This window comes from Chenopodium quinoa, unplaced genomic scaffold (genome assembly GCF_001683475.1).
Source record: "Chenopodium quinoa cultivar QQ74 unplaced genomic scaffold, ASM168347v1, whole genome shotgun sequence".
Classification (NCBI taxonomy): Eukaryota; Viridiplantae; Streptophyta; class Magnoliopsida; order Caryophyllales; family Amaranthaceae; genus Chenopodium; species Chenopodium quinoa.
The window spans coordinates 478,638-506,458 of NW_018743575.1; the positions used below are offsets into that span (position 1 = coordinate 478,638).

Here is a 27,821-nt window from a genome sequence, read left to right on the forward strand (position 1 = left end):
AGAAAATATGAACATAAAAGTAAACACCCATAAAAGAAATCAATAATACTTAAACTACAATTTAACTTGACAAGAATGAAACAATGGAAGCATTAATAAACTAGCAAATTTTATATCATAATTGAATCAAGTCACCGACTATTTAGATATTACATGCAAAACTGTAAACTAAAAATAGAGTCCAGAATACCAAATCAATGAAATAGCAACCTCCAACGAATTTCTTTATTCTTCCAGCCCAAAAGACAAGAAAAGCTTTTGTGTTCCCGTACCTCGACTTCTTCGTCTTCAAGCTGAACCTAATTCGTTGCCTCCTCCCGAGTTCGTGGCTGCTGGTTTTATTCTGGTTTGTTACTTATTTTCTGTTGCCCAGCAAGATTTCAGGATAAGCTCAAGAATCTCGCCCTAAAATCCAGATTGTTCCTCCTCCAAAATCCCCCTAGGTTGCTTCTAAAATACAGCCTGTTTTTCCTTATTTTCCGACGAAATTCAGCCTTCTTTTTGGATCTTTCTCTATCCCGAATTTCTATTCTCATCTGATTTCATCCTTATCTTTCCTTGCTTGATAATTCAATCTTAGAAATTTCGCTCAAAGTAGTTGTTTTGTGGCTTATCGGCAAGAACAGTGAGAGAATCGAAGCTCTTTGCCCCCTTTTGTTTGTTTTGGTAAAGTTACAAAATGGTGTACTTCAAGGCCCACGATTATTTGTCTCTTTTTGGCCCAAGTATTTGTAATTTGCAATTTGATACTAATATTTTCCTTCCTACAGATAAATAAATAAAATAGTAGTAGCACGTGTCTCGGGAAGAAAATTACTTAATATATCTTAAAACCATTAAATATCAATATAAAATCGAGAGTTTAATGAAATAAAATAATATACTTTTATGTCCCTATCATTGCTGCCTATAGTTTTGCAGCTTAAGCCCACCTAATCTTGCACTTCAAACACCCTTTCAGACCTCCTCTTGTTAGCTTGAACCTTTATTCTTTGCTGAGCCTTAAGCAGATTATTTTTCAGCACCTGAATCATCTCTTCTCTCTTCAGCATACACCTGTCAACCACCATATTATGTGATTCTCCAGGCAAATAAGGGAGGTGCAGAGGGAGAGATTGATTATAGACAATCTTAAATGGTGTCATCTTGGCAGCAATATGAAAGTGTGTATTATACCACCATTCAACCATGGGTAAGTATTTACACCATTCCTTGGGACAATCACTTGACATACACCTCAAGTAGGACTCAAGACACCTATTCACCACTTTGCCCATTAGTTTCTTGATGGTAAGCAAAAGAAAGTAAGAATTTTGTCCCATGCAAAAGAGAATAGACCTTTCCAAAATTGGCTCGGAAAGACTGAGTCTCTATCACTCACAATACTTCTAGGCCAGCCATGTAGCTTGAAAACATGGTCCAACTACAACTGAGTTACTTTGATCGAAAGCAGTATAAGGATGTTTAAGTGACATAAAATGAGCATATTTGCCGAGTCTGCCCACCACCACAAAAATGACATTTTTGCTCATTAATACAGGTAAACCTGTAATGAAATCCATGGAGATGTCTATCCAGACTTGCTTAGGAATTGGAAAAGGCTGCAAAGTGCTTGGTTTTACTGCAGTATCATACTTAGAAGCTTGACAGATGGTGCATTTTCTCACAAATTGGCTAACATCCCTAGTCATGCCCTTCTAATAGAAAATACCCTGCATTCTTTTTAAAGTCTGCTCCCTGCTTGAATGCCCAGCTTCTAGAGATGAGTGTTGCCATTGTAAGAATTTCTTTTTCAAGTTCTCATCTGGCCTAATAACTATCTTTCCATGCCTTCTCAGCAACCCATCCTTCAGAGAAAAGTGAGGCACATCCTGGTTTTGACCAAGCTTCTACAAGATAGCTAGAGTATTGTCATCTAAGGCATAACTAGCCTGTATTCCTTGGGTTAGGTTAGAATCCACTACTGAAATTGCTGGAAACAACAACTCAGCATCTTGAATCCTTGAGAGAGCATCAGCTACTACATTTTCTTTCCTTGCCTTGTATTGAATTTCATAATCTAACCCCATCGACTTGGATAACCAAAATTGTTGAAAGGGAGTAGAGATTTTCTGCTGCAGCAACCATCTGAGACTCTTTTGATCAGTTTTGATAATGAAATGAGCACTAATCAAATATTGTTCCCACTTTGAACAGCAAAAACCATAGCCAACAATTTTTTCTCATAAATTGACAATTTCTGCCATTTTGGACCCAGTGCCCTGCTTATATAAGCTATAGGATGGTTGTCTTGAATTAAGACTGCTCCAATGCCACATTTAGAGGCATTAGTCTCTACTACAAACATCTTTGAGAAATCTGGAACAGCCAATACTGGTGCACTGGATAAAGCCTTTTTTAATTGAACAAAAGCCTTTTAAGGTGTATCAGTCCGCTCAAAAAGCACCCTTTTTAAGCAATTCAGTCAGTGGTTTGCTGATGACAACATATCCCTTGACAAATCTCCTATAATAACCAGCTAATCCCAAGAAACTTCTCAATTTCTTCATTGTAGCTGGACTTGGCCAGGAGTTAATTGCATTGATCTTGGTGGGATTAGTTTCAACTCCCTTCACAGAAATGAAATGCCTCAAGTACTCCACTTTTCTAGTCACAAAAGAGCATTTTCTTAGCTTAGCATAAAGTGAATGCTTGGCCATCAACTCAATACACTAGCCAAGTGTTGCCAATGCTCTTCCAAACTCTTGATGTATACTAGTATGTCATCAAAGAAGACCAGTACACATTTTCTGAAAAGAGGCTTAAAAACTGAGTTCATCCAACTTTGGAAGGACGAGGGTGCATTAGTTAAACCAAATGACATAGCTAAAAACTCATAATGGCCTTCATGAGTCTTAAAAGTTGTTTTAAAGACATCATTGGGATGAATTCTCAATTGGTGGTAACCAGCTCTTAAATCAAGTTTGCTGAACACAACTGCTCCTGCTAATTCATCAAACAACTCTTCCAAAACAAGGATAGGGAACTTGTTCTTGACTGTTCTCTTGTTTAGCTTCCTGTAATCCACACAGAGCCTCTAGGTACCATCTTTCTTTCCCATCAATACCAATGGAGATGCAAAAGGGCTGGAGCTATTCTGAATGACGCCTCTTTCCAGCATTTCATGGACCAACTGCTCTATTACATCCTTTTGCTTCAAAGAATATATGTAAGGCCTGATGTTGACAGCACCACTTCCAGGCTTTAATTAGAGGAATTCTGTGATCAAACATTCCCCTACTAAAAAAAAAATTTCTTATAATGTAGCTACAAACCAATCTTAGATATTGTTGATGAGCGTTGGGAGAATCAACTTCATAAGCCCCTCCATGCAGCAGCTTATTTTTTAAATCCACAATTTCAATATAAGCCTGATTTTCAAGCCAATGCTGACATTAAAATAGGCTTATATAATTGTCTGCAAAGAATGGTTTCTGATCCGGACGAAAGAATGATGATTGATTTACAAATGGATGCCTTTAAAAATGCCAGAGGGCTTTTTGGGTTGCCTACTGCTGTGATGACAAGAACAAAAAAAACTCCAGGTTTGGATTTTTGAGTATAAAATTACATCTTATTTTTAATTACATCAAATCTATTCCTAACATGCTATTTTGAATGTGCCTTAATTCATAAAGCTAACTGGTGGGATTCATATGGGGATGAATGTCCAAAGCTTAAAAACTTTGCCATAAGAATTTTAAGCCTCACTTGTAGTTCCTCAGGCTGTGAACAAAATTGGAGTGCATTTGAAATGGTAAAATACTATTGAATTTTTTTGGTACTTTATATTATACAATTTTGGGTAATTTGATGTCTTCTAAATTTTTTATTTATATGTAATTTAAACAGATTCATACAAAGAAAAGAAATCGATTGCATCAACAAAAAATGAACGATTTAGTTTTTGTGATGTATAATTTGAAATCAAAGCGAAGGCATGAGAAACGAGCAAGCAAGCCAATCACACAACCAATAGTTTTGGATGAGTTGCCGTCTGATGATGAGTGGATAGCAGAGGTAGAAGAACCTATTCTTCCAACAAATGATGCATGGTTCACTAATCTTGATAGAGCAGCTAGGAGATTTGCTAGAAAAGCTACAAGAAATGGAGATGAAATTCATGAAGACCATGATGGTGAGCAACTGAGCACAATCTTTTATTTTCCATTTCATTCAATTTTCATTACTTATAAAATCTTATCTTCTCCTCTTTCACCTTTTTAATTATTTTTGCCACATATTGTGTAGATGAAATCGATGAAGTAACAAATTTGAGCGACAATGATGATGAGATTGCATCAACTTATATAGGCTCAAATGAATTTAATGATGATGATGAATTTGGTGATGGCAACAACTTTGAAAATGAGCCAGCTAGTGTAGGAGGAACTGATGTTAGAAGTGATGATGTTGATTATGGCAATTTGAGTTTTGGATATGATGATTGATGAATATATTTTAATTAAAACTAAGATCTAAGTGTTTTGTAATTAAAACTATTTTATGTCATTATGTGTATTATTTTGTCATTGAACTCATAACTATTGCCTTGTTCTCAAGATTCTTATGTACAAATTTATTGAGAAAAATGTCGAAATATTAGCTATAATTAGCTTTTTAATAAAGTATCGCCTTTTTAATGAGTAAATCACCAAATATTTGCATTATTAGTCTTTTTTACAAAAATTATGATCCCACAACCATTTTATACATGTAATATGTCTTAAAATTGAAAATTGGTAGGATCGTGCGATCCCACGATCCGATCCTATCCTGATAGGCCTTTCCGATCCAAAGTAGAATCCCGATCCTTATAACGTTGGGTGTAACCTTCACACCCGTGAAAGGTTTACAAGTTCCTAAAACTTCTTGGCGACTCTTTTATCTCTAGCTTCTTTTCCTTGAAACGCCGCCATGTCTAAAATCATGAACCACAGTAGGGCTCAAAGATGAGTTTGAAAAATTCCCTACATAAACATTTAAGAAGAAATATAAACTATGGCTCTTCCTTCTAGTAGCAATATGTTAAACAAAACTTTGGGTTATGAATTTGTTCATAATATTAACCTTGAGGGTCACTGTGGGGGAATGTGGGTCTGTTGGAATTCCGCAAAAATTAATGTAACGATTGTTCAATTAAAATATCGAATTGCTTCACTTCTTATTCATGATTTATCTATGCATCATGTATTTATGTTATTTATTATTTATGCCCCAACTCAAACATCTCAAAAAGGCTTGTTTTGGGCAAAGCTTTTTAAGTTATGCACTAACTCTGCCCTCCCTTGGTGTATTATTGTAGATTTGAATGATCACTTTTTACTTGCTAATAAACAAGGTGGGGAGGCCTCTAATGTTGCTCGTTGTTTCTGTCTACATCGATTTGCTTAATTTTTTCAAGCATTTGTCGTTCACCCATTGGGAAACCAATTTTCTTGGATATGCTTACTAAACTCCATATTACATATGAACTTCTTGATAGATCGTTTATTAGTCCTCAATGGGATTCCTTATACCCCTCGATCTGCCACTGTTTTATATGAACATTTCTCCATTTCTGACCACACTCTTATTAATTTGGTTACGGATCATAATTCAACCCCGAAATTAACCTTTTTTAGATTTCAAAATGGATGGACTACAAACCACAAGAACTACTGCCTATACCACCACCCCATCCACCAAAACCTATCAACACCATGAACCTCGCCACCCCCACTCACCATTAATCACCATCACTATATCCACAATTAAAAACCACAAACCACCCTAAAAAAGCCCTACCTTTTACAAACTAAAATTATAGTTTTATTTGGTCAAAGTTAACCATGAAAACTCTAAATTTAGAGTTTTCATTGTTAAATTTAACCATCAAAATCTCACACTTGAAAGCTTTAATGGTGGTGATTAATTGAAACAAAAGGTGAAGGAAATAAAAAGAGAGGAGTGGCAACGACGATCAGAGAAGGGGCGGGGCGCGATAGCGATAATCGGAGAGTAAGGGTGAGGGTGGCAGTGGTTGTAATCAGATTGAAGGCATATGAGTGAGAAGAGAGTAGGAGAAAGGTCAGTGGGAATATATAAAATAAAAAAGGTACTTTTCAAAAAAAATTGAAAAAAAAATTGAAAAAAAAAAAATTTGAAAAGGAAAAGCATAAGATAACTGGTTGTTTAGGTAACACGTCATTTAATTTAAGTTCTGTTTTGTGGTTAATAAGATTACTCGAGACACAACGATCTGATATGCAACAACTGTGCGTACAAACACCTGCAAAACAACAATATCCAGTCACCGATATATTCGTCTTTAATGATTAAGTTAGTCACCAATAACAGAATATTTAAAGAGAGAAGTTAGAGAATTTTTGGGCAATCTATCTTATGTATGAAATGAATGTAATATTTTATCCATTAATGTTATCCCCCTACTAGGCGGTACGTTTGTAGGTTCATCAAACACACTAGAATACTTCTTTTTCAAGGCCCTGAATATCTCAGGTTCTGAAACTGCTTTAGAAACTTCCATTAGACAATTTGGAGTATTACATGTTATCATATCACTCAATTCTAGTAAACAAATGTGGGTTGCATTGGCCATACACCTGACTGAGGCCTCCTCTATCACTTTGATTTTCTTGACTGGTATGCCTTTAAGTTCAACTTCCTTTTTCTGAATGCAGAACCTCATAGTTAGCTGTCTGAAATCCTAAGAAATAGACTTTAATGTGCTGAGCCATTGAATCCCAAACACCATGTCACAGCTCCCCATAGGAATTAACATGACATCAGTCATAAACTCATGTCCTCCTAGACTCCATGCAAAATTTCTATAGACAGATTGACATAACAAGTGATTCTCATCTGCAACTAAAATGGATTGTCCCTGGATACTTTCAGTCACACACCCCAATTTCTTTGCCAAATGTATATCCAGGAAGTTATGAGTGCTACATGAGTCTATCAAAGTATGCAAAGGTACTCCATTGGCCAAAGCCTTCACTTTCATGGTATGAAAATTCTGGCTACTTGTTAAGGCATTTAAAGAAATACAGGGATCTTGAGTGATATCCTCTTCCAGCTCTTCTAACTAGACAATAGCAGCATCTGTCTTATCTAGACCCGGTATCTCAACTGTAAACAATTGTGGCTCCTTGAATTGGCATTTATGATTCCTATCATAAGGAGCATCACAATAGTAGCACAATCCTTTAGCAATTTTCTCAGCGCTCACATCAGCAGGTACATATTTGGGTTTTAAGTAAGATGTTATTTTGGAAGGGCTTAGTCTTTGGGTGCAGTAAGGGTGAGAGGTTTGGTTGGTGGTGTAGGAAGTAAAGGTGGTTTTGAGGAATTAGTTGTCAAGGAGTTCTGGTAAGGTTTAGTGGTATAGGGTTTCATAAATTTTGGGGAGTTTGCAGCAATCAACTCATCTTACAATCTAGCATATTCTACTGCAGCTATTACAGTTTGAGGTTTAAAGCCACTAACAAATGGCCTTATCCCAGGTTTAAGACCCCCAATAAAACTCTCCAACAAATACTTCTCAGGTAAGGCATAACTATTTTGCAGCATAATAGCTTTCAGATTCTCAAACTCACCTATATAAGACTCAATATTACCAATTTGCTGCAGCTTATTAAATTCTTCAACCACATTCACACCTACTTCATCCTTAAACCTTCCATTCACATCAATAACAAAATCGTTCCAATCTACTACAGATCTGGTAGATAAATAACTAGACACCCAATTTTCAACTTTATCAATCATATTAAGGGATACTAGATCCACTTTTTGATCATCAGGGTTCTTACAGAGAGTGAAATACTTACAACATTTCTTAATACACGGCCTAGCTAGGATTACTACCATCAAATTTAGGAAACTCAAGTTTAGGTATATACCCCAATTTAGATGATTGAATCGATCATCAGATCTAGGTGATCTGGCCTCTATCATGTTTTCTTTCAGTGATTGCATCATCTTCAGCAGGTCCTCAAACTTTTGAGTTGATGCTACAGTTTGAGCTTTGAGTCTCCTTTCCAATGCCTCAAGCTGAGCTTCCATTTTTGTTACTCGGTTAGTAACTATGGGTGCCAGAATGAGCAGTCAACAGAGAGAGCAACCTGGCTCTAATACCACTGATAAGGGAGGTTTAAGTAGCTGCTTAGTAATGCAGCAATTTGAGCAAACCAGAAAAACAGAGAATTAGAGGAATCAGAGGAAGAAGGAGAAAAAGAGATAATCGAGAGAGGCAGAGAGAGAGAGAGATAAGATTGTAATTATCATTATGCTTTGATTATTACAACCACTCATCCTTTATACTAGCTCACACAGCTCTAACAAACTTAGCTTCTCACTAAAACCAATAAAAGACATCTTTTACAAGAAAACGACAAAAAGAAAGGCCAACGAATTTCCCGCCAAAAATAACCGTTTGCAAAAACAGTCATACATACTCCCTTATCATAGTACCAAGCAAAGTTTAGTCTAGTGACTTTAGGGTGGGGATTACTTTCAAAGTGCCTACCTCGCTAATCCGAATCGGGAAGACATGTGACTGTGTGAGAGATTTTGACCCCTTTATCATACCAACAAAAGGCCCTCCATGTTACCAACAAAAAAAAAAAATAAAAAAAAAAAACCATATACGAGTGGCTAAATAGATTAATACAGTATCCCCTCTAAAAAAGAGAGATTAATACAGTAGATTTATCTAATGTACTTACTTATCTTAAATCGTTATTATTTCCTCCCTCTCCTCCTTTCTTCTCACAGGTCACTTTCTCCCGTCACCGATTTCCGGCCATTCTCTCACTCTCACTCTCCGGCGATTTTCTCTCTCCTTTTCTCAAATTCTACAGTCAAATTCCTTCCTTTATCTTCTTTGCAATTCCCAAATCATTTTCTCTCTTCACAAAAATCCCCATTTCCCCAATTCTCTTCCCATATAAACCCTAGATCTGATTTTGCATGACTGATTGGCCTGAGGCCAAATCACCTTCTTCGATCCAAATTCCTTTTCGAATCAATGGATCTTCAAATGGGTTTAGCTCTATGTTGTTGTAATTCGCTGTAAATTATACTCCACCCCTTTGTTTTTTCATTGTAATTGTAATTTAATCTCAATCTCGAATTGAATTGTTGAAAATGGACGGTGTTTCGGGTCCAGGCACGCAATCTCAACCTTCATTCGATAAATCAAGGGTTTTAGATGTGAAACCCTTGAGAACTTTGGTACCCATGTTTCCGAACCCACCTCAAGCTCCCCCTTTTGTGTGTTCATCCCCTTTTGGTCCTTTCCCATCTGGGTTTACCCCCTTTTACCCGTTTAGCATGGGTCCACCCGGTAGTCAGACCGCGGGCGAGGCGAGGAACCAGGATGGTGCTGCTGGTTATGCCACCCCTGCTGCCGCGGTGCCGTTGAGGTCATTTGGGACTCCTCAAATGGGTGCGCATTTTTCGAATGGTGATACGGGTTCTTCTATGGAAGCTTCGAGGGATATAAATTTCGGAGATGGCGGTGTTGGTACCGCGTCTGGGAGCAAGAAACGGGCAGCTAGTACTAAGGGTCTGTCCCCTGCTGAGGCGGCTGCTCAGAGGAAGGCAAGAAAGATTGCGAATGCTGCTGCTTCTGGTGATATTCGGAAGCCGAATTTGGCGAATGTGGTGGGTTTGCCTCAAGTGCAGAGGGAGGATGGTAATAGGGAAGTTGTTAATTATGTTATTATGAAGTTTGATGGTGTTCGGAGGCGGTTAAGCCAGCTTGAGGATTCGAAGGAGGCGTCAACGGGGTTGATTAAGCGTGCTGATTTGAAAGCTGGTAACATTTTGATGACTGCTGGGTTTCGGACTAATAGTAGGAAGAGAATTGGTGCTGTTCCTGGGCTTGATATTGGTGACATTTTCTTTTTTCGAATGGAACTTTGTGTTGTGGGATTGCATGCGCCTTCGATGGCTGGTATTGATTACATGACTGTTAAGACTGATGCTGAAGATGAGCCACTTGCTGTTAGCATTGTGTCATCGGGCGGGTACGACGATGATGCTGAAGATCAGGATGTTTTGGTTTACACAGGTCAAGGTGGTGGAAATTACAATAACAGTGGTAAAGCAGCCTCTGATCAGAAGCTAGAAAGGGGGAATCTTGCTTTGGAGAAAAGTTCTCGACGAGGGAATCAAATTCGGGTGATTAGAGGTATCAGGGATACTTCGAATCCTTCCATTAAGATATATGTTTATGATGGGCTTTATACTATTCAAGAGTCCTGGATTGAGAAGGCGAAATCGGGTGCTAATCTTTTCAAGTATAGGATGGTCAGGTTACCTGGGCAGTCTCCAGGTTTTGGGGTTTGGCAATCTATTTTGAAGTGGAAAGAAAGTGTGTCGTCGAGGCCGGGATTGATTCTTCCTGACCTTACTTCAGGTGCTGAAAGTCTGCCTGTATCGCTTGTTAATGATTTCGATAACGAAAAGGGGCCTCCTTACTTCACCTATCTACGCTCAGTTAAGTATACAAAGTCCCTTAACTTGTCTGAGCCTACTTATGGGTGTAATTGCCATAGTGCTTGTGCTGCAGGTGATCTTAACTGCTCTTGTATTCGTAAGAATGGCGGTGATTTCCCGTATACTACGAATGGGGTGTTTGTGAGCAGGAAACCACTTGTTTATGAGTGTGGACCGTCGTGTCCATGCTTTCCTAATTGCAAGAACAGAGTGTCACAGAGTGGTTTAAAGGTTCGACTGGAAGTCTTTAAGACTAAGGATAAAGGTTGGGGCTTGCGCTCTTGGGATGCTATTCGATCGGGGACTTTCATTTGTGAATATGCTGGTGAAGTGATTGACAAAACCAAGTATGATAGAGATGAAAGTAGCGATGGTGGTGACTATGTTTTCGATACTAGTCGTGAATTCGATAAATCATTTAAGTGGAACTATGATCCTCCGTTGGTGGGAGAGGATACAGCTGAATTGAGTGAGGATTATGACATTCCTACTCCATTGATCATTAGTGCCAAAGATTCTGGGAATGTTTCTCGCTTTATGAACCACAGCTGTTCTCCTACTGTTTTCTGGCAGCCTATTGTGTATGAGCAGAATGGGGAGTCCCAAATTCATATTGCATTCTATGCGATGCGACACATTCCTCCCATGACTGAGCTCACTTATGATTATGGTATATCTCAGTCCGAAAGTAGGAGGAAGCGGTGCTATTGTGGCTCACCAAAATGCAAAGGCTATTTCGGTTGACACTTCTTATGGTGTTAACTGCAGGTATGCATGCCATTTTGCAATAATCTACTAGAAATTTATATTTTCCTATCAGATTAATTAGTTTCTGTTACAAAGGTCTTGTGTTGTTGGACCCATAGGAAAGTGTTTCTCAGTTGTATCATCTAGGTCTTATGCTGTTTAGCAACTGATAGAGACTAAATTTATTTGTTTATTTCCTTTGCCAATACATCTGTTATGAGTGTTGTGGCCTCCAGCAGAGCTATGCTTTGTGGCTATTCTGAGATTAGATGATACAGTGAACAGATTGGAAGATTATATTTTTCTCAATTGAGTCTTTGATTATGATCTTTCCTTTTTTCCTATAGTGCTGTTCATAGCAGATGCTGTTGTTGTGCAAAGTGTCATGATTATTATGCCATTTTTGAAGTATATTTGATGTTAATGTGCTCACCAAATTCTGATGGAATTAATGTTCTTCGAGTCACCTCCAGGGGCTTAGCTGCTTTTTTACAGGTGTTTGCATTATGCTTTTTAGCATTTTATACACCAAGAACAATGACCCTATAGCTTTGTCCCATACCTCACACTTGCCAGTGACTTTCTTATTTCTTAGAATACACCCTTCGCAAAACAGTGTGGGAAAGCTTCTTATTGAGAAGAAAGGAGGATAGCAAAGAAAACATAAAAGTAAAACAGTGGATACTGAGAAAAAAAAATCAGTAGTTAGTTTAGTGATAGTGTGATATTGACATTTGAGGTGTTGGGAGTTTAATTTGTGGTTAATTATGATTTATGAGTATGACAATCCGATGGAGGGATTTGGTTAGTCATTCAATGGAGCGTAAAGATTGGTCTGGAAAATGCTTTGATGTTGCATGGACATAATGTGGTTTCAGTTTATCTTGTATGATTCAAGCCTTATTTTCCAAATTTGTTGACATTGAGCTAATTGACCAAACATCCCTTTTCCTTTCAGCTTTGCTCCTTCTATTCACTCTTCTGTCCTGGAGTGACTTTGGACTTTTAATTAGTTTTTATTACATCTATTTCAATTTTACTTGTTGGGTACTGGGGCTTTTTGCTTCAGTTTTGTGAATACCTAATATGACCCATTTGTCCATCTTGATTAGGCAGAACTTGTTTGCCGTGAAGTGGCATTGCATAATGAATTCAAGCAATATTTAGAACCTTTTTTAGCTATCAGTTCAGATTTGGAACAATGAGGTTATTTTATTATGTATATGAAAGAAATGGTTATGATTTAGCAACGCAACTATTCCGTATTAGGAAAGTCTCTCTGAAGAGTAAGTACATTAAGGGCTGCTTGGTCCATGACCCGAGAAAGGAGTGGAATCATGACCCGAGAAAGGAGTGGAATCAAGAAAAAAGGGATAAAAATAAGAAACAGAAAATCTTGTGATTTTTTCTTTATATTGCTGGCTAAGAGAAGGGTTTCAAAATTCTATAGTTGTGTTTGGTAGATGAGTGGTATTAAACCCCATCTCTCTCTTTCTGTTTTCCGGTTTTCCCAGTCTAATAGCTCCTCCATACTCTCTTCCCTTACCAGTATTATTCACTGCCATATGCTTATCCATCGTTGCACTGCCTTACCATCTAACTGCCATATCTGAATTAAGACCTTCATACTGCTGTTTTATTGCTGGTTCTCAACTATTGTGTTTGGTGGTCTGAATTGGCCAAATGGCCATCTGAAGTCATATAACGGGGTTTTTGGATAATATATGCCTCTTTGTGGCTTTCAGTGGTCCTAATTTACATTTTGTGGTTTTGATGTTATTTTCTGCCCTTTTAAGCTGAAAGCTGAAATTTTTAGGATCAATTTTGTTTGTTTTGGAGAGGAATTTCGAGTGATTATGGTGCTATTTGTGGATCACTATAGCAGCAAAAATGTTATAAAAAAAGATGCTGCCTTTATTTACTGTTTGTTGTTGCAGTGGTGTTGGGGCAGACATTCTCTGAGGTTGTTGGTTGAGATGGCAGTAACCGGTAAGGTATCCAGTGGTGGCGCCAGTCATGAGGCTGTTGGGTTGCTGGTGGGGAGCAGCGTGGCTTGGGGGGTTTATGATGGCTAATGGTGATGGTCAAGACTCAGAAGTATAGGATTTAAGGGGAATTGGAAATCTTTGGATTGGTGTGGTTGCAATCTTGGAGGGCAGAGAGGGGTGGGGGATGGGTAGTTAGCTTAGTTTTAAAAGGTGCGCTTAAGGCGCAAGGCTCACAAAGGCGCAGGTCAGTGAGCTTTAACCATTTCAGGCGCAAGCTCCTACCAAAAGTGCGCGCCTTGGTGCGCCTCAGACTGCCTTTGCCAAGGCGCAAGGCGCTGCGCCTAGGTCGCTTAACAGTCAAACGCAAGAGAGAATGAAGATTTGAGTTAAATCTACAGAAAAAGACCAAAATTTTTGCAAATTAAAACTTACCCAGTCTTTAGTTTACAATTTTGAACAAAAACCCTCAATTAGCATGAATTAGCTTAAATTTTACCCCCAAATCAAAAGCCCTAAATATAAGAAACCCTAATTTGCGAATTCTGAAATAATTGGGGAAATTAGCTGTGATTCCGGTGGATTCCGGCACCGGAATCATCGCACTATCGCCGGCAAGCTCTCTCAGGTCAGTCTTCCTTTTTTCTCTTTCTTCGATCTTTTTTTTTTCTCCTTCTTCGAACCTCTTTCTATCTTTCTCTCTCTTCACACCCATTTCTGATGCTTCTGTCCACCTTTTTCCTTTTTTTTTGTTTTCCTTTTGAGACTTTATACTCGCTTCATTTCTTTTTTTTTCTTTTTTTTTTTTTTTTTAAAAAAAGTCTGTTTTAAAAATAAATTTGAGCTTTTTATTTAACCAATTTTTATTTTTTCTTTTCCCTACCTTTTTAAATGTTTGAGTTAACTCTTTTGAATAGTGTTTGGGTAATTATTTAAAATGTTTATTTATTTATGTGCCCTCGTTAATGTTAATTGCCTCTTTTTTTAGCCCTTTAGAATAGACATTTATGTCCCTCAAAATATTTGTTTATAAAATTTCCCTCATTAATCCTACCAACAACTAAAGTTATGACATTAAGGCTAAATCGAAATAACTTTCCGGACATGGCTAGCTAGCGCGCGCATTGGCCACCCTAGTAACATATATAATACTAAGAAATCAGTAAAATATATATGTAAATTAAAAATTCTGCGTCTCATATACGAAAGGCGCACGCTTGCGCCTAGGCTCCAGGGACCTTTTGCGCCTCGGTGCGCCTCGCGCCTTTTAAAATTAAGGTAGTTAGTAACTTAGGATGGTTAAGGTGGTTGTCAAACCTGTAGAGAAATTTTGGGGAATTGAAATTCCGGAGTAGTTAGGAACTTAGGATGGTTAAGGTGGTTGTCAAATTGCGCGCGTGGACCACCCTAGTAACATATATAATACTGAGAAAGCAGTAAAACATATATATAAATTAAAAATTAAAAATTCTACGTCTCATATACGAAAGGCGCGCGCCTGCGCCTAGGCTCCAGGGACCTTTTGCGCCTCGGTGCGCCTCGCGCCTTTTAAAACTAAGGTAGTTAGTAACTTAGGATGGTTAAGGTGGTTGTCAAACCTATAGAGCATTTTTGGGGAATTGAAATTCCGGAGTAGTTAGGAACTTAGGATGGTTAAGGTGGTTGTCAAATCTTTAGAGAATATTTGGGGAATTGAAAATCTTTTGGAGATAGGAAATAGGATGAAGAGACATATACCTTTTCCTTTCTCTTTTTTAAGGATGATTCAAAAACGGGGAAAGTAATCATACCCTTTATTCTGTTATGATTTCAGTTTGAACCCTGACCCCCTTAAAAAAGAGAAAAGAAAAGGTATCTCTGAAAGATTTTCAATTCCCCAAATATTCTCTAAAGGTTTGACAACCACCTTAACCATCCTAAGTTCCTAACTACTCCGGAATTTCAATTCCCCAAAAATGCTCTACAGGTTTGACAACCACCTTAACCATCCTAGGCTCTAGGGACTCGCGCCTTTTAAAACTAAAGTAGTTAGGAACTTAGGATGGTTGAGGTGGTTGTCAAACCTGTAGAGCATTTTTGGGGAATTGAAATTCTGGAGTAGTTAGAAACTTAGGATGGTTAAGGTGGTTGTCAAACCTTTACGGTGTGTTTGGATGGAAGGAATGGAGGGAAAGGAAGGGAAATGAAGAGATGGGGTATCTTTCATTTGGATAACAAATGAGGAAGGAAGGGAATTGGAGGGGAGAGAAATGGAGGGATTAAATTGTAGGAAATTAATCACTCCAACAGTGGAGAGACTTGGAAGGAAAACTCACCATTCTTCCTTCCCCTCCCTTTCTCTCCCCTCCTCTTCTCCTCTCTCCCCTTCTTTTCCTTTCCCTTTCTTTATCCAAACATACTGTTAGAGAATATTTGGGGAATTGAAAATCTTTCGGAGATAGGAAATAGGATGGAGAGACATAAACCTTTTCTTTTCTCTTTTTTAAGGGGGTCAGGGTTTAAGCATCAACTGAAATCAGAACAGAACAAAGGGTATGATTACTTTCCCGGTTTTGAATCATCCTTTACCAAGCAACCTGTTAATGCTTTACTTTTATCCCTCTGGCCCTCTGGGTTATCTAGTTCTTGAGCACGTGATGGCTGGTAAGGTGTTGCCCAGTTATTGGCCAGTTCCCTATGTATACTTAATTTTTTATTTGCTTAAGGCATCACGGTGCAGATGAGAACTCCCATTTTATGTTTTTGCTTTCTAGTCAGATATTTTCTCAAAAATATATGTAATGTTGGCATGTTTTAGTTGCTCAACTCTCATAGACTTCATATATTGACTCTTGACTAATGCTGAGTATATTTGTAACTGTGACAGAAGTAGGACATCTAGAGTTTCTTTTGTGTTTTGTGGATATTAAGGTCTTGTTAGGGTGAGCAATTAATGTAGATTGCTGGAAATTTTTATACTATGTATATCCTGTGGAATTTTTGGTGTATTTTCATGCAACAGAAAGTGATGATGAATATAGTTGGTTCAATTTTGGTTTGGTTGACTTATTAGGTTTGCTTTCCTCTTAATAGGTATATCTATTTTCAACGTTGTATATGTTTGATGGCCTCATAGGTGTTTGTTGTGTGCTCATGTTGGACATGCTGAGTGCTAATTTCTTTGCTTAGGCATTCTGAGTATGGCTAGTGTTTATACATTCATTGTTTTAAAAGCTTTTGGGCATGTTTGATCACTTAAGCTCTTTGCTTCTATAGCAATTCTCAAAGAGATTGTGATGACATTGTATTGTAAGACCCAAAAGAAAGGGAGATTTTTTAGACCACAGTTAATTGATTCTGGTTGCAAGGATTTGTAAGTTGGGAGGTAGAATCTAGTTGAAGATTCTACGCTCCTGAAGTCCTGAACTATTGGGTTGGTTATTGTCAACTACCTTGATAGGCCCACTCAATGATAAGTTGTTCTCTGTTACTGATGTTGCATAATTTTATTCTCTTTTTTGCTAGTTATTTATATAATATACTAAGATGAAGTCCAATAAATTAGGTTTTTCCTTCTGAATTCTTTCCTAAACACATTAATGTAAGTTATTGCACTGGAATGATAAGCATGAGTCTTATTGAACAGTAATAATTTTATATCAAAAATGTGATTTATAATGAAAACATGTGACTTAACAAATATTTACTTGAAAATTACTTTAATATATAAAAGGCTACTATTTTTCCATGTATTAATGTTTAAGAAACAAGCTATTTGTCATTTTGATTGTGTAGCTGTTGATGCAATCATGCAATTGCCAGTTTATTGGAAGTTGTACGTGGTATGTGTGTGTGTATTTTTTTTTGGTAAAAATTGGAGAACGCAATCTTGCAATACCTTGGGCATTCAATGTCCTGCCCCATGAGGGTTCTAATGATATTTTTATCGGATACCTAACTATGAATTTGATAAATGCTGCATTCATAATTTTTTTTTTGGCGGTCTTATGTTTGATCTTCTATTGATCACTTCATTTCATATATCCCACAATAACTCTGCAACTACATGTTAACAGGTTAGCTATCTTTGGAAGCAGCTCCGCCCGTTGGGATGTAATTATCTGCTGTGACAGAGGTTCAGTTTTGTCATCATCAAATGCTTTGTGCTGCCGATATTCTCAATGTGCTTCCTGACTTCTATCTTCTTTCCTGCTCAGAGTAGTTTAGTTTGTAGTATCGTAGCTTTTGAAGCTCTTGTTGAAGATATGTATATCATTATGTTAGTTTATGTAATGTAGCTGTAGCTGTAGTTTGTTGGTGCCGGTAGCCCATATTCTGGCAACCTATTAGCTTTCTGCCCATATTTGGTTGTCATCTTAGCTGAACTTTTTTCCTGTACTGTAAATGTGTCCTTGGTGGATGGGCGTCTGGGATTTTATGATATATGCAGTGTTTTGACTTTGTTTTCAATTATTGCTGTTTCTTGTTCTTGGCTAAATAATTGGCTGTTTGAATTTGGACGAAGAAGAAGAAACCAGTTGGCCGGCGTGTTTGGGTTCTTGTTTTGTTTGCATATGAGGTTGTTGGCTTGGTTGTGGAAAGCCTTGAAACAGAAGTTGAAGTATGAAGTTCATGGTCTATCATGAATACTAACTCCTTGTGCGTTCGGAGTTTGTAAGAGAATCTGAGAGTGCTACTGATAATGTGTATGTTATCGTCAATAGCTAGAACTGTTGTACTATACTTCCGACATGTATGTTGATGAGACATATTTCGTACAGATCACTATGTAACTTGTGGCTCGGGTTGCTGATTACTTGTGTGAGTATATCTCCGTTTGCTTGAGACCTCGCCTAGATATTGCGACTTGGTTATACGTGAGATGAACTGAAGATTTAGCTTCTTAAATCACTATATGAGTTTTCTTTGTACTTCATATGTAATTATCAAATCTGTTTTTAGCCAAAATTACTCTTGTGAGTTTTTGAATGAAACAATCGCACTCAACTCACACCTTTTCCACTCGGTGAATAAAGGAAAACCAGGAGCACAAAATTATTTTTTGATAGTACCTTGAAGAAAGGTCTCCTAAACATTCCTCGTACTTTTACATAAAAAAAAAAAAAAAAAAAAGGACGACATAGGAGCAAGAGCTTGAAACTACAATCCGGAGATTACTGGTGATTGAGGTGATGGGATCAATGGAGAAACAGTCTTCTGTGGATGATGAGTAAGTCCCTCCATCGCCATTCGGGCTCTCAACTCCTGAGATATGGTTGAAAAATCTGTTTCGAACAATCCTCCATCGAACACACTACTAAACAAGCACTTACTTCATTGGAGTTGTGTAATTAGTTTTTTTATTTTTTTTGGGTTGTTAAATACTGCCCTTAAATCTCTAACTAACGCTCGCAAAATAAAATATGTTTACAAATTTACCCTCATAGATTAAAAAAAAAAAAAAAAATTATCCCCCTCAAACATTATTTACCTACCCTCACTCCCTCTTCTCTCTCTAAACCACCACCACCACCTAAAAAAAAAATTTACCCCCCTCACACATAATTTACCCACCCTCACTCCTTCTCTCTCTAAACCACCACCACCACCACCTCCTTTTACCACCGGCCACTACCATCACCACCATCTCCTCTTTTAACATAATTTAAGCTCCGGTTTCTCGATCTACACAGCCCCTGATATGACGAGGAAGGACAAGGGGAAGGCGGTCGTGGGAGACAAGGTTGGTTGGTTTGTTTTTTTTTTTTTTTTTTTTTTTTTTTGAAATCGGGTTCAAACGTCGCGGTTTTTCGAACAACCTAGGCTCAAACGCCTAGTTTGTTCGAAAAACCGTATGGTTGTACGAAAGATTTGGGCGGTTGAGATGAAACACCTAAAAAATTTGAACAACCACACGGTTGTTCGAACGAACTAGGCGTTTGAGCCTAGGTCGTTCGAAAAAACAGGGCGTTTCCTGGTTTTTTTTTATTAATTATTTTTTTTTTAAAAAATTTGTTTTTTTTAAATGATTTTTACTGTTATTGTTTTTTATTATTATTCTTGTCATTATTATTAGAGTTTATTATTGTTTTAGATTTGTTTGGAAAGAAACAAATTTAAGCATATTGAGTTTGTTTTAATCCAACTGTTTTTGTGAATTTGGGTGCAAAGTTTTGTTTAGAATTATGGTTTGCATTCTTGCAAATGCTGTGATTACTGTATGTTGTGGCAAAACAATGTAGGATTATTTAAGTATAAAAGTTAGTCAAGAATGGATCGTAGTTTGTTAGTTTTATATCAATGCCATTTTAAACTCATCAGATTAAAAAGCACAAAGTATTATTATATCTCATTAGTTTTTATTATATCTCATTAGTTTTTATTATTAATATTAGTTTTATATCTTTTGTTTTCAATTGTTTGCATCACCTATTTTATTTTTATTATAATATTAAAATTTATTCTAAATTTAGAATGTAGTCTAGGGTTCTGGTCCACAGCATGCTAGATCGCGCGGTATTAACGCGTCGATTAGGAGAAACAAGAGGATTAGTATACAAAAGGTAGTTCAGTACCGGAGCGCAACAGGGTAGTGGATGATTCTGGTACTCATTTGGATGAGCGGGAGGGAGCTGGTGGTTGGCCTAATGCTTTGTTGAGGACTCCTGGCTCGGATTTGGGTTCGGGTTTGAGGTACGAGGATGATGGACCTGAGGATGATGAAGATGAGGGTAAGGCTAATGTTGAAGAGCAGCCGCCTGTCGTGACGAGAGGTCCTGATGGGAGATTTACGAGTTCCCGATCACCTCGATCTGCACCGTCTTAGCTTGTTCAGGGGTTGATGGACGGTGGGCCTGAGGATGGGAGCGTTATTCCTAGTTTCGGGGCCCATGTTGCTCGATATATTTGGGATGGCAAAGATCGACGGTTTTTGCGATGTCATACTAGAGCTGGTGTGTGTAGAGACTTGATTGACTGGCTAGAGCAATTTACGGCTGCCACTACTACGCGGATACGGCAGACTGGGTTGTCACACCTGCCTAGCATTATGCACGACCACCTTGATTTTCCGCTTATTTCTGCTTTTGTTGAGAGATGGCAGTCATACACGAACATATTCCACCTACCTTTTGGTGAGATGACCATCATGTTGCACGACGTACACCACATACTTCGTATTTGGGTTAATGGGGATATGGTTGCCGGTGATCTCCCTAGTGACCAGTATAGGACATTAGTAGCTGGGTTGTTACAGTTGACTCCGGAGGAGCTACAGGTCAAGAATCAGAACGTCATCTACAGGAACGGTAGCGTCCATACTAACCAGATTATTGCTAGGTGTCGTAGTGAGGAACAACTGGAGGCGGTTCAGGTCATTGGTTACATGTGGGTCCTTTTGGGTAACACGCTCTTTACTGACAAGAGCGGTACCCGCAATCACCCTTCTTTTCTCAGTGAGTTGTGTATAGAGGATAACCTGGAGAGGTTGACGAGATACTCCTAGGGTTCAGCCACACTAGCGTACTTGTATAGTCAGCTCGGGCATGCCACCCAAAATGGATGTGATTCTATCGCAGGGTTGTCTGACTCTTCTACAGGCTTGGATATACGAGTACTTTCCATGTTTTTGGCCTCACCAGGGTGTGTTGACACGAGACGTCCCTCATGCTTGTGCAGGGTTATGGGATGTTGGTATGATGCGGAAGCATCAACATCGTCTCGTGTCCTTTCGTACTCGACTTGACCAGCTGGGTGACCATGAGTTATAAATAGATACGTAATTACTATTTGTTTTATATTGCTTTTATTTACAGTTGATTTACACTTGTACTAATTTGCAGGTATGCTGGTTGCCGTACGGAGCTTTTCCTACACAACAGGTGCCTAGGACTATGTTTACGGGATGTATTCGCTATCGGGGCATCATAGAGCCATATATGCCCGATCGAGTTGTTCGACAGTTGGGGTCTATACAGGAGATTCCCGGTGACATGATTAGGCCTGATGATGCTCAGAGAACACTTAGTGTGAAGTCTTATAGGGTCAGTTTTTCAGCTCAGATGATCACTCTCATGTGGGATAGATTTGTCCCCGGTGCTGCGTTCAGTCTTCTGCATGGTGGATATACTAGAGTTCCACGTGGTGGACATGCTTGTGCCCCTGACTACCTACCATGGTTTGGAGAGTTAGCTATCCTATTGTCACTTCTAATGTTGAGGATGATGTCGGTCTTCCGGAGAGGACCAACGTTGATTACGTAAGTTTTTTGTTAGTTTTTTTTAATTTAATTTTTTTTTCCTATTATTACTGTTAATGGACACCAGAGCAATGTTGGAGCAGGTGATTGCTGATTGGAATGCAATAAATGGACTTAGAGATTAGTTGTTATATGTATTTTAGCTTTAACTTTGTTGTTTTATTAGGCTGTGTTTTGGATGTTGTTAGTGGACATTTATGTTTTATCACATTAGTTGGGAATTATCAAGTTGACATTTATATATTAGTATTTTATTTTCTAATTACGTAGTACTTACTTAGTAAATTTTAGTAGAATTGCTTAAAATAAATTAAAAAAATAATCATGTTTATTAATAAAGTTATATAAAGTTTAATAAAAATCCATAACAGTACTCAACGGTACTCAAGAGCTAACTAATGTCTTCCACAATTGAAGCCTTCTCTCGTACCTTGCCTCCCATCTGTGTACACTTGCCTGTCGAGTGTTAAACCACAATGGTGAAATTGGAGGAAGTGGGTGGTAAGGATCCATATGCAAACGAATGAAATGCGATCCACTAATAGTTCCAATCACGAACTCTGCACTAGCCTTGTCTAAGCGTCCACGATTGTTCAACGGTAAAACAATGGTAGATAGATAGTAGCTCGATGGTCTATTTCCTACTCCATAACAAATCACTACCACATTCCATATTGTGGCAATAGCAAAAAAATCCTGGTGTGCTACCATCCAATGCTCCTGTCCACCACGCATCACCATCCCATCTGATCTGGTCTACCTCCCTCTGCAGTCCTGAACTAACCTGTTGACCCCATATTTCGTAGTAAATCATGCTATACAGCCAAGGTTGAGAACCAACCTCATTTGCGATATGATGTCCTTAACACCTACAACGTAAGGCCAAATGATGTTGGGAATCGCGTAGCTGTATCTGCATTGTCGTATGTCAAACCCGGTACCTACAAAAAAAAAAAACATAATATGACATATAATTAAGTTATTACACAAAATAAATTAAAATATACGACGTATAAAAAATTATTTAATTAATTATATCGATAATCACCTATATCAGATGGGGGTGGTCTACTTCTGGATCGATTATCTCGCCCATTACATTGAACATGCTCGAAAAACGAATGATCTCACCTGTTCCTTCTCTCGGGAGGTCGTCCCCTTACTCGGGGGTTGACTCGAGGCTCCTAAAGGTCATCATAGTTAGGATCCATCTCACCCTCAATCACTCGAGACACGTGCCTAAGCATCACAGGGTCGCTGGCAATAACCCGATCAACAAGGGTGCGGAAATAAGCTCGATCCTCATCATTTTCATCAACTATATCAGGAATGTCGACAACCGCTCTAATGACAAGGGTTCTCCAATATGGATGAATGTTCTTCGTATACAACCTCTTCCCTGCAGTAATCAAGTCATATATTTGGCACGCAGAAGGTAACCCGTGGGTAGTACGTAGAGCACACCCACAACGTCGATGGACATTCGTACTCAACCCTCTCATCCTATTCGTCTCACCGAGAAGAATAGACAGACAATAGTGGGATACCTTTCCGTTGAGCTGATGCAAAGGCTTCTGCTTGTACTTCTGACCATGAGTTGCTCTACATGCCTCCAACCCATTACGAATGGCTATGATCTGGTTCTCAATCGAGCAGTGCACCTGAGCCCAAACTGTGTCTGAAGAACCTATAGAATTGTCAATCCAACATTTCAATGCCGAATGCTAGCTCTCAAACCTGCAGTTGTTAACATTGTCGAAGTGCAGTACCTAGTTCGTCCAAAACATCACAAACTTCTCCTTGTGTATGAGCCAAGTGTCCACAACATATTCAATCACTTTCGGCCATCGACCCCACTTGATTTTCAGCTCTACAAGCTCTCTTTCATACGCCTCTTCAGATGTAGCATTAATCACATGCCTCCACCTCCCATTTTTGAACTTGACACCAATCTCCTTCTTTTTTTTTTTCAAATATGGAAGTAACCTTCGCCTCAACATCTTTGTTAATATGCCACACACACAACATGTGTCTTGTGTTTGGAAACACGCTCTTCAACGCTGCACAAAGGCCAAGCTCCCTATCTGTTAGTAGTACTGACGGCTTTCTACGATGACCGATCAACAACCTCAAGCACTGAAGCACCCACCGATAACTTTCTTCGGACTCCGACCTCATGAATGCGTATGCAACAAGAAAGTTTTGATTTATCGGTGTAACCCCAACAATCTCAAAGAATGGCATGCCGTATCGGTTCATCTTGTAAGTGGAATCCACACCTATCACGTATGGGTATGTGCGTAGAAAGTTTGTCATGATCGGGTGTGCCATGAAAGCATGTTGCAACACATTGTTGGTATCAGTCATAACCCAAGTGAGGTAATTGCTCTGTCTAGCCAAATGAAGCACCTGGTGAACCACCTCGCTTCCCTCGAATCGCTCCATTCTGATATTACTTCTGCAGTTGTAGACATGCCTGATGTTTAGATGGTCTCCGGGAAACTTTTCTACAAGAGTTCTCATGATATGCCGAGGTGGCACCTGTGCCTGAGTCATGTCACGTACTACCTGCTTAGCAGCAAGACTAAGACCGCTGATTTGTCGATGTCCCACGGGATACACAGCCAAAGAATGATTGTGAGCGTCGTTCAAGCAACTGATCTTCCAACCACTTACTACTCTGACATACTCAACCTTGAGTTTGAAGGGACAAATGTTTGCCTTGCTTTTCATGTCTTTGCGTATGGTGTTCATCATGTCTCTTATCATGCTCTTTTTTCCACGATCACAACTCACATATCGATACGGCCGACCACTCTGACCGGTCTTGTAAGAAGCCTTCACTAACATAAATCCGAGCGAGCGACAAACATTTTGTGCCCACAGAACATCATCCTCAAAACTCGAAAACACGGTGTCTGTCAAAAAATGTCCGCTATAGTCCACACCATCACCATCCTCGGACTTAGAATCCTATATAATAATAATAACATTAAAAACAAATATTAATAAAAGTGGAGAAACAACAAAAACACAACTAATAATAATAATCTAACAACGCACAACTAACTAATAATAATAACAACTAATAATAATAATAATAATAATAATAATAATAATAATAATAATTCTAACAATACACAACTAATTATAATAACAACTAAAAGGTGTGATCACGCACTTCTAAACAATTGAGAATTTTATAACTAGAGAAATTAATTAAGTAGAGTAATTCAAAATGACCCTCTTAAACAAATTCGTAGTATATAACTATAATTTCTTTTTTCTCTATAGTATACTTTAATTGACTATAAAAAATCAAAGGACATAATATAAATTAGTTATGATGATCTTGCAAATTAGAATATTAGTCTAGCAAATTTCATAACTTTGAACAATTCATCTTTTCTAATTAATGAGACAAAAATTGTAAAGTTAAAACACTATTATAGTTGATCTTCCCAGGCAAACCAAAAAGAAAATAAATTCAAAATTTCCCGGTAAACGCCCAGAAATTTCAAAAAATCTAGGTAGAAACGCTTAGTTTCTTCGAAACTGCCTAGGATGTTCGAAAAAACTACGCGTTTCTGCCTAGGTTTTTCGAAATTTCTGGGCGTTTGCCTGGGACTTTCGAAAATAAAAAAATTAAATATTCATACCGATTCCGTACGGTCCGATGAGCCTCCGGCGAGCAAAGTAGGTTTTCGTTGTCTTCCATGGGGTCCAATGAATTAGGTTTTGCAAAATTTAAATTATTTGTTTGATTTTGAGAATTACAGTGGTTGGTGGTTCAATGTGATCGTTGGTGGCCGGTGAGCACTAGAGAGAACGGTAAAATTTTTTGTGTAAGGTAAAAGTGTTAAGTTTAGGTAAAAATAATTATTTTATAATATTTTTATAACAAGGCTACGTACGTCATTTTAGGTTATTTTGCAGGTGTTAGTTAGAGATTCGAGGGCGACGTTTAGCGACCCAATTATTATTTTTATTTTTTTTTATTTTTACAAAGAGAATTTCATAAATAAAAGCAGTAGACAAATTACATCCACAAACAGCAAAAGGAAACCATGAGCAATGTAGCTACGGCAACACATCTAAACAAAGCCACATACATGGCTTGCCACTTACCAACGGAGGAAAAATGAAGTGAATGATAAAACCAGAAATGCCTTGCACCATACCATTTAAGTCGAAGCTTGGACAACCAAAAGAATCCTACCAAATCCTTATTGTGGACTGAAAGTTGCCAATGAACTATGTACCTCGAAATGGACATCGAGTGCAGGTTGAAAGTAGTGAAGGGAATCCAAATAGTTTTATGTTGTATGAATTATTACAAGAGATTGGTTGAGGTACATATAAGAATTTGGTTTTCTTAAAGAAAAAACTCTTCCTCCTCTTGGCCATTTTTACAATGATGTTTACATTTAAAATCTCATGGCTATTAAAAATGAGTTGTGCCCGGTTAATATGCCATATTAACAAACTTTGTTAATATTGTAACATTTTCGCAATTATGAGCGTTGGAGTGAAATATTTTAATGTTATTCTATTGTTTTGGTGATGTGGCAATTAACTTGAATTTTTCTAATGTTGAACGATTGTTTGGGACCCCGGTTCAACCCCCGTTCTGAAAATCCCACTTTTTGGAAAACACGAACTCCCTCTTCTCCTCTTATCTTCTATCAGATGATGTGTTAGAACTCCACCAAATTGGAGCGCCGAGCGATAGAGAAAGCATACAACATACAGAGGGTTGTGATGTCTGAATTCGCCATTCCACTAATTTGGAGCTTCTTTGCTGTCGTGATCCTTTGGAAACCCTAGTTGTACATTGCTTAGTTGCCGCCGCCACCAACTCAAACCCTGGAAACCGTAGTTGTAGCTTGCTGATTCGCCGCCACCATAAATTCCAATTCACCACCACGGTAGATCTATATTAAATTCGAAGCGCTGAGCGATACGACTTGGAGGAGATGAAGTTCTCGAACGGAGTAACAAACAAAACTACAATTTGTTAGAACGGAGTGTAGAAACGTAGGGTTTGACGGATGTTAGTCTGACGTTATAGATCCCCCGGATATTTACGACTTTACCCTTAATTAATAACTGAAATTACCTTTCCAACCCCATATAAACGAAATTCGTTAATATGACATATTACTCCCTCCGTGTTTTAATAAGTATTACACTTATCAAATGCGGCCGTATTTTAATAAGTGTTACACTTTTTTTTTTTTTTTTTGGTAAAAAACAACATTATTATATTATATCTTTCTTCTTTCATGGTCCCCACCTAAACCCACTATTACTTTTTTAATTATTTTTTTCCTCCCACATTCATTACTTACTATTTACCCCACTATCTTTCATTTACAATTTTTTAAACTCCAACTGTTTCCGGGGTTTTTGGAGTCCCTGGGGAGAGTTACAATTCCAAGAATGCGCGTCGACCATCCGTACCTGCAAAACCACGGAAACTCCGGTTGGGTGGAGTTCCGCCTCCGACGATCAAGTTAGAACGTTTCCGGATGTATTAAAGTGCAGAATGTAAAGGTTTTTTTCTCGGATTCCGAGAGAATTCTGCAATTAATATTGCTCGGGTTTTGTGTGTATATTTATGAATGTGTAATAAATGAGGATTTTCCTCTATTTATAGTGAGAGGGGATCAGTTCCCCTTTCATATGCTAGAGCGCCACGTGTCGCCAGAGGATTGGTTCTCTCAGAACCCCTCTGATGCTGACACGTGTCAGCACGTGATTGGGCCATGTGGACAGGGTATTTTTACCCTAAACATTTGCCCCTCACAAGTGTGACGTGGCTTGCCACGTGGCACCTGTGACAGGTGCCATGCTCTGAGAAGGTGACGTTTCGTCTTTTTTTTTTTTTTTTTTTTTTGAATTCGAATTCGGAAGGTAACGGTTCGCCTTCTGGGGTTCCCTATAAGTAGAGACCCCCCTCCTCTCATTTTCACACTTTACAAATTTTTGAGAAATTTTCTTGGGAGAAAGAGAGAAAGCTCTGATACTGGCTGCTATTTCTTACACAACCGTCTTCCTTTTCCTTACTCATCCGGTCACCGTCTGAGTGCTCTTTGTTTAGAACTTGCTAAAACCGCCTGAGGGTCTTTTGTCATCCCTATCTTTCAATCCACCCACAGCCGGCCAACCGTCTGGGGGTCTTTGGACTACTTCTATTTGCTTTCAATACTCCTACAACCGGTCTACCGTCTAGGGTATCACCAAGGAGGATTTCGGAGAAATGGTTGGGTTGCTCAACAATTTTCAGCTGCTCTTGAAGAGGG

At 38.4% G+C, this 27,821-nt stretch overlaps 3 protein-coding genes across 3 annotated transcripts; 2 read left to right on the top strand and 1 right to left on the bottom strand.

Annotated features, from left to right (window-relative positions):
* The first annotated feature begins 3,466 nt into the window (after positions 1-3,466).
* LOC110682636 lies at positions 3,467-4,490 on the top strand. The gene is made up of 4 exons (XM_021858972.1): positions 3,467-3,584; positions 3,678-3,796; positions 3,892-4,177; positions 4,291-4,490. Exons 1-4 carry the CDS (start codon positions 3,467-3,469, stop codon positions 4,488-4,490), a joined length of 723 nt encoding a protein of 240 aa, XP_021714664.1.
* A 4,209-nt stretch (positions 4,491-8,699) lies between these two features.
* LOC110682666 (histone-lysine N-methyltransferase, H3 lysine-9 specific SUVH1-like) lies at positions 8,700-17,729 on the top strand. The gene is made up of 2 exons (XM_021858999.1): positions 8,700-11,316; positions 17,336-17,729. The coding sequence occupies exon 1, from the start codon at positions 9,193-9,195 to the stop codon at positions 11,290-11,292; it is 2,100 nt and encodes a 699-aa protein (XP_021714691.1). The 5' UTR covers positions 8,700-9,192; the 3' UTR covers positions 11,293-11,316; positions 17,336-17,729.
* A 4,421-nt stretch (positions 17,730-22,150) lies between these two features.
* LOC110682637 (protein FAR1-RELATED SEQUENCE 5-like) lies at positions 22,151-25,695 on the bottom strand. Its single transcript, XM_021858973.1, has 5 exons — positions 25,645-25,695; positions 23,538-24,489; positions 22,733-23,203; positions 22,390-22,457; positions 22,151-22,300 (listed from the first exon to the last, which is right to left on the bottom strand). The coding sequence occupies exons 1-5, from the start codon at positions 25,693-25,695 to the stop codon at positions 22,151-22,153; spliced, it is 1,692 nt and encodes a 563-aa protein (XP_021714665.1).
* Between the last annotated feature and the right edge of the window lie 2,126 nt (positions 25,696-27,821).

Excerpts from the sequence above, each read along its gene's own strand:
- LOC110682636 (XM_021858972.1), top strand. The coding sequence starts at position 3,467 with ATGGTTTCTGATCCGGACGAAAGAATGATGATTGATTTACAAATGGAT. Across the intron at positions 3,585-3,677 it reads AAGAACAAAAAAAACTCCAG|CTAACTGGTGGGATTCATAT; the intron begins GTTTGGATTTTT and ends TAATTCATAAAG. Across the intron at positions 3,797-3,891 it reads ATTGGAGTGCATTTGAAATG|ATTCATACAAAGAAAAGAAA; the intron begins GTAAAATACTAT and ends TAATTTAAACAG.
- LOC110682637 (XM_021858973.1), bottom strand. The coding sequence starts at position 25,695 with ATGGTGCAAGGCATTTCTGGTTTTATCATTCACTTCATTTTTCCTCCG. Across the intron at positions 24,490-25,644 it reads ACTTCATTTTTCCTCCGTTG|GATTCTAAGTCCGAGGATGG; the intron begins GTAAGTGGCAAG and ends ATTATTATATAG. Across the intron at positions 23,204-23,537 it reads AAACACAAGACACATGTTGT|GTTCTTCAGACACAGTTTGG; the intron begins GTGTGTGGCATA and ends ACAATTCTATAG.
- LOC110682666 (XM_021858999.1), top strand. The coding sequence starts at position 9,193 with ATGGACGGTGTTTCGGGTCCAGGCACGCAATCTCAACCTTCATTCGAT.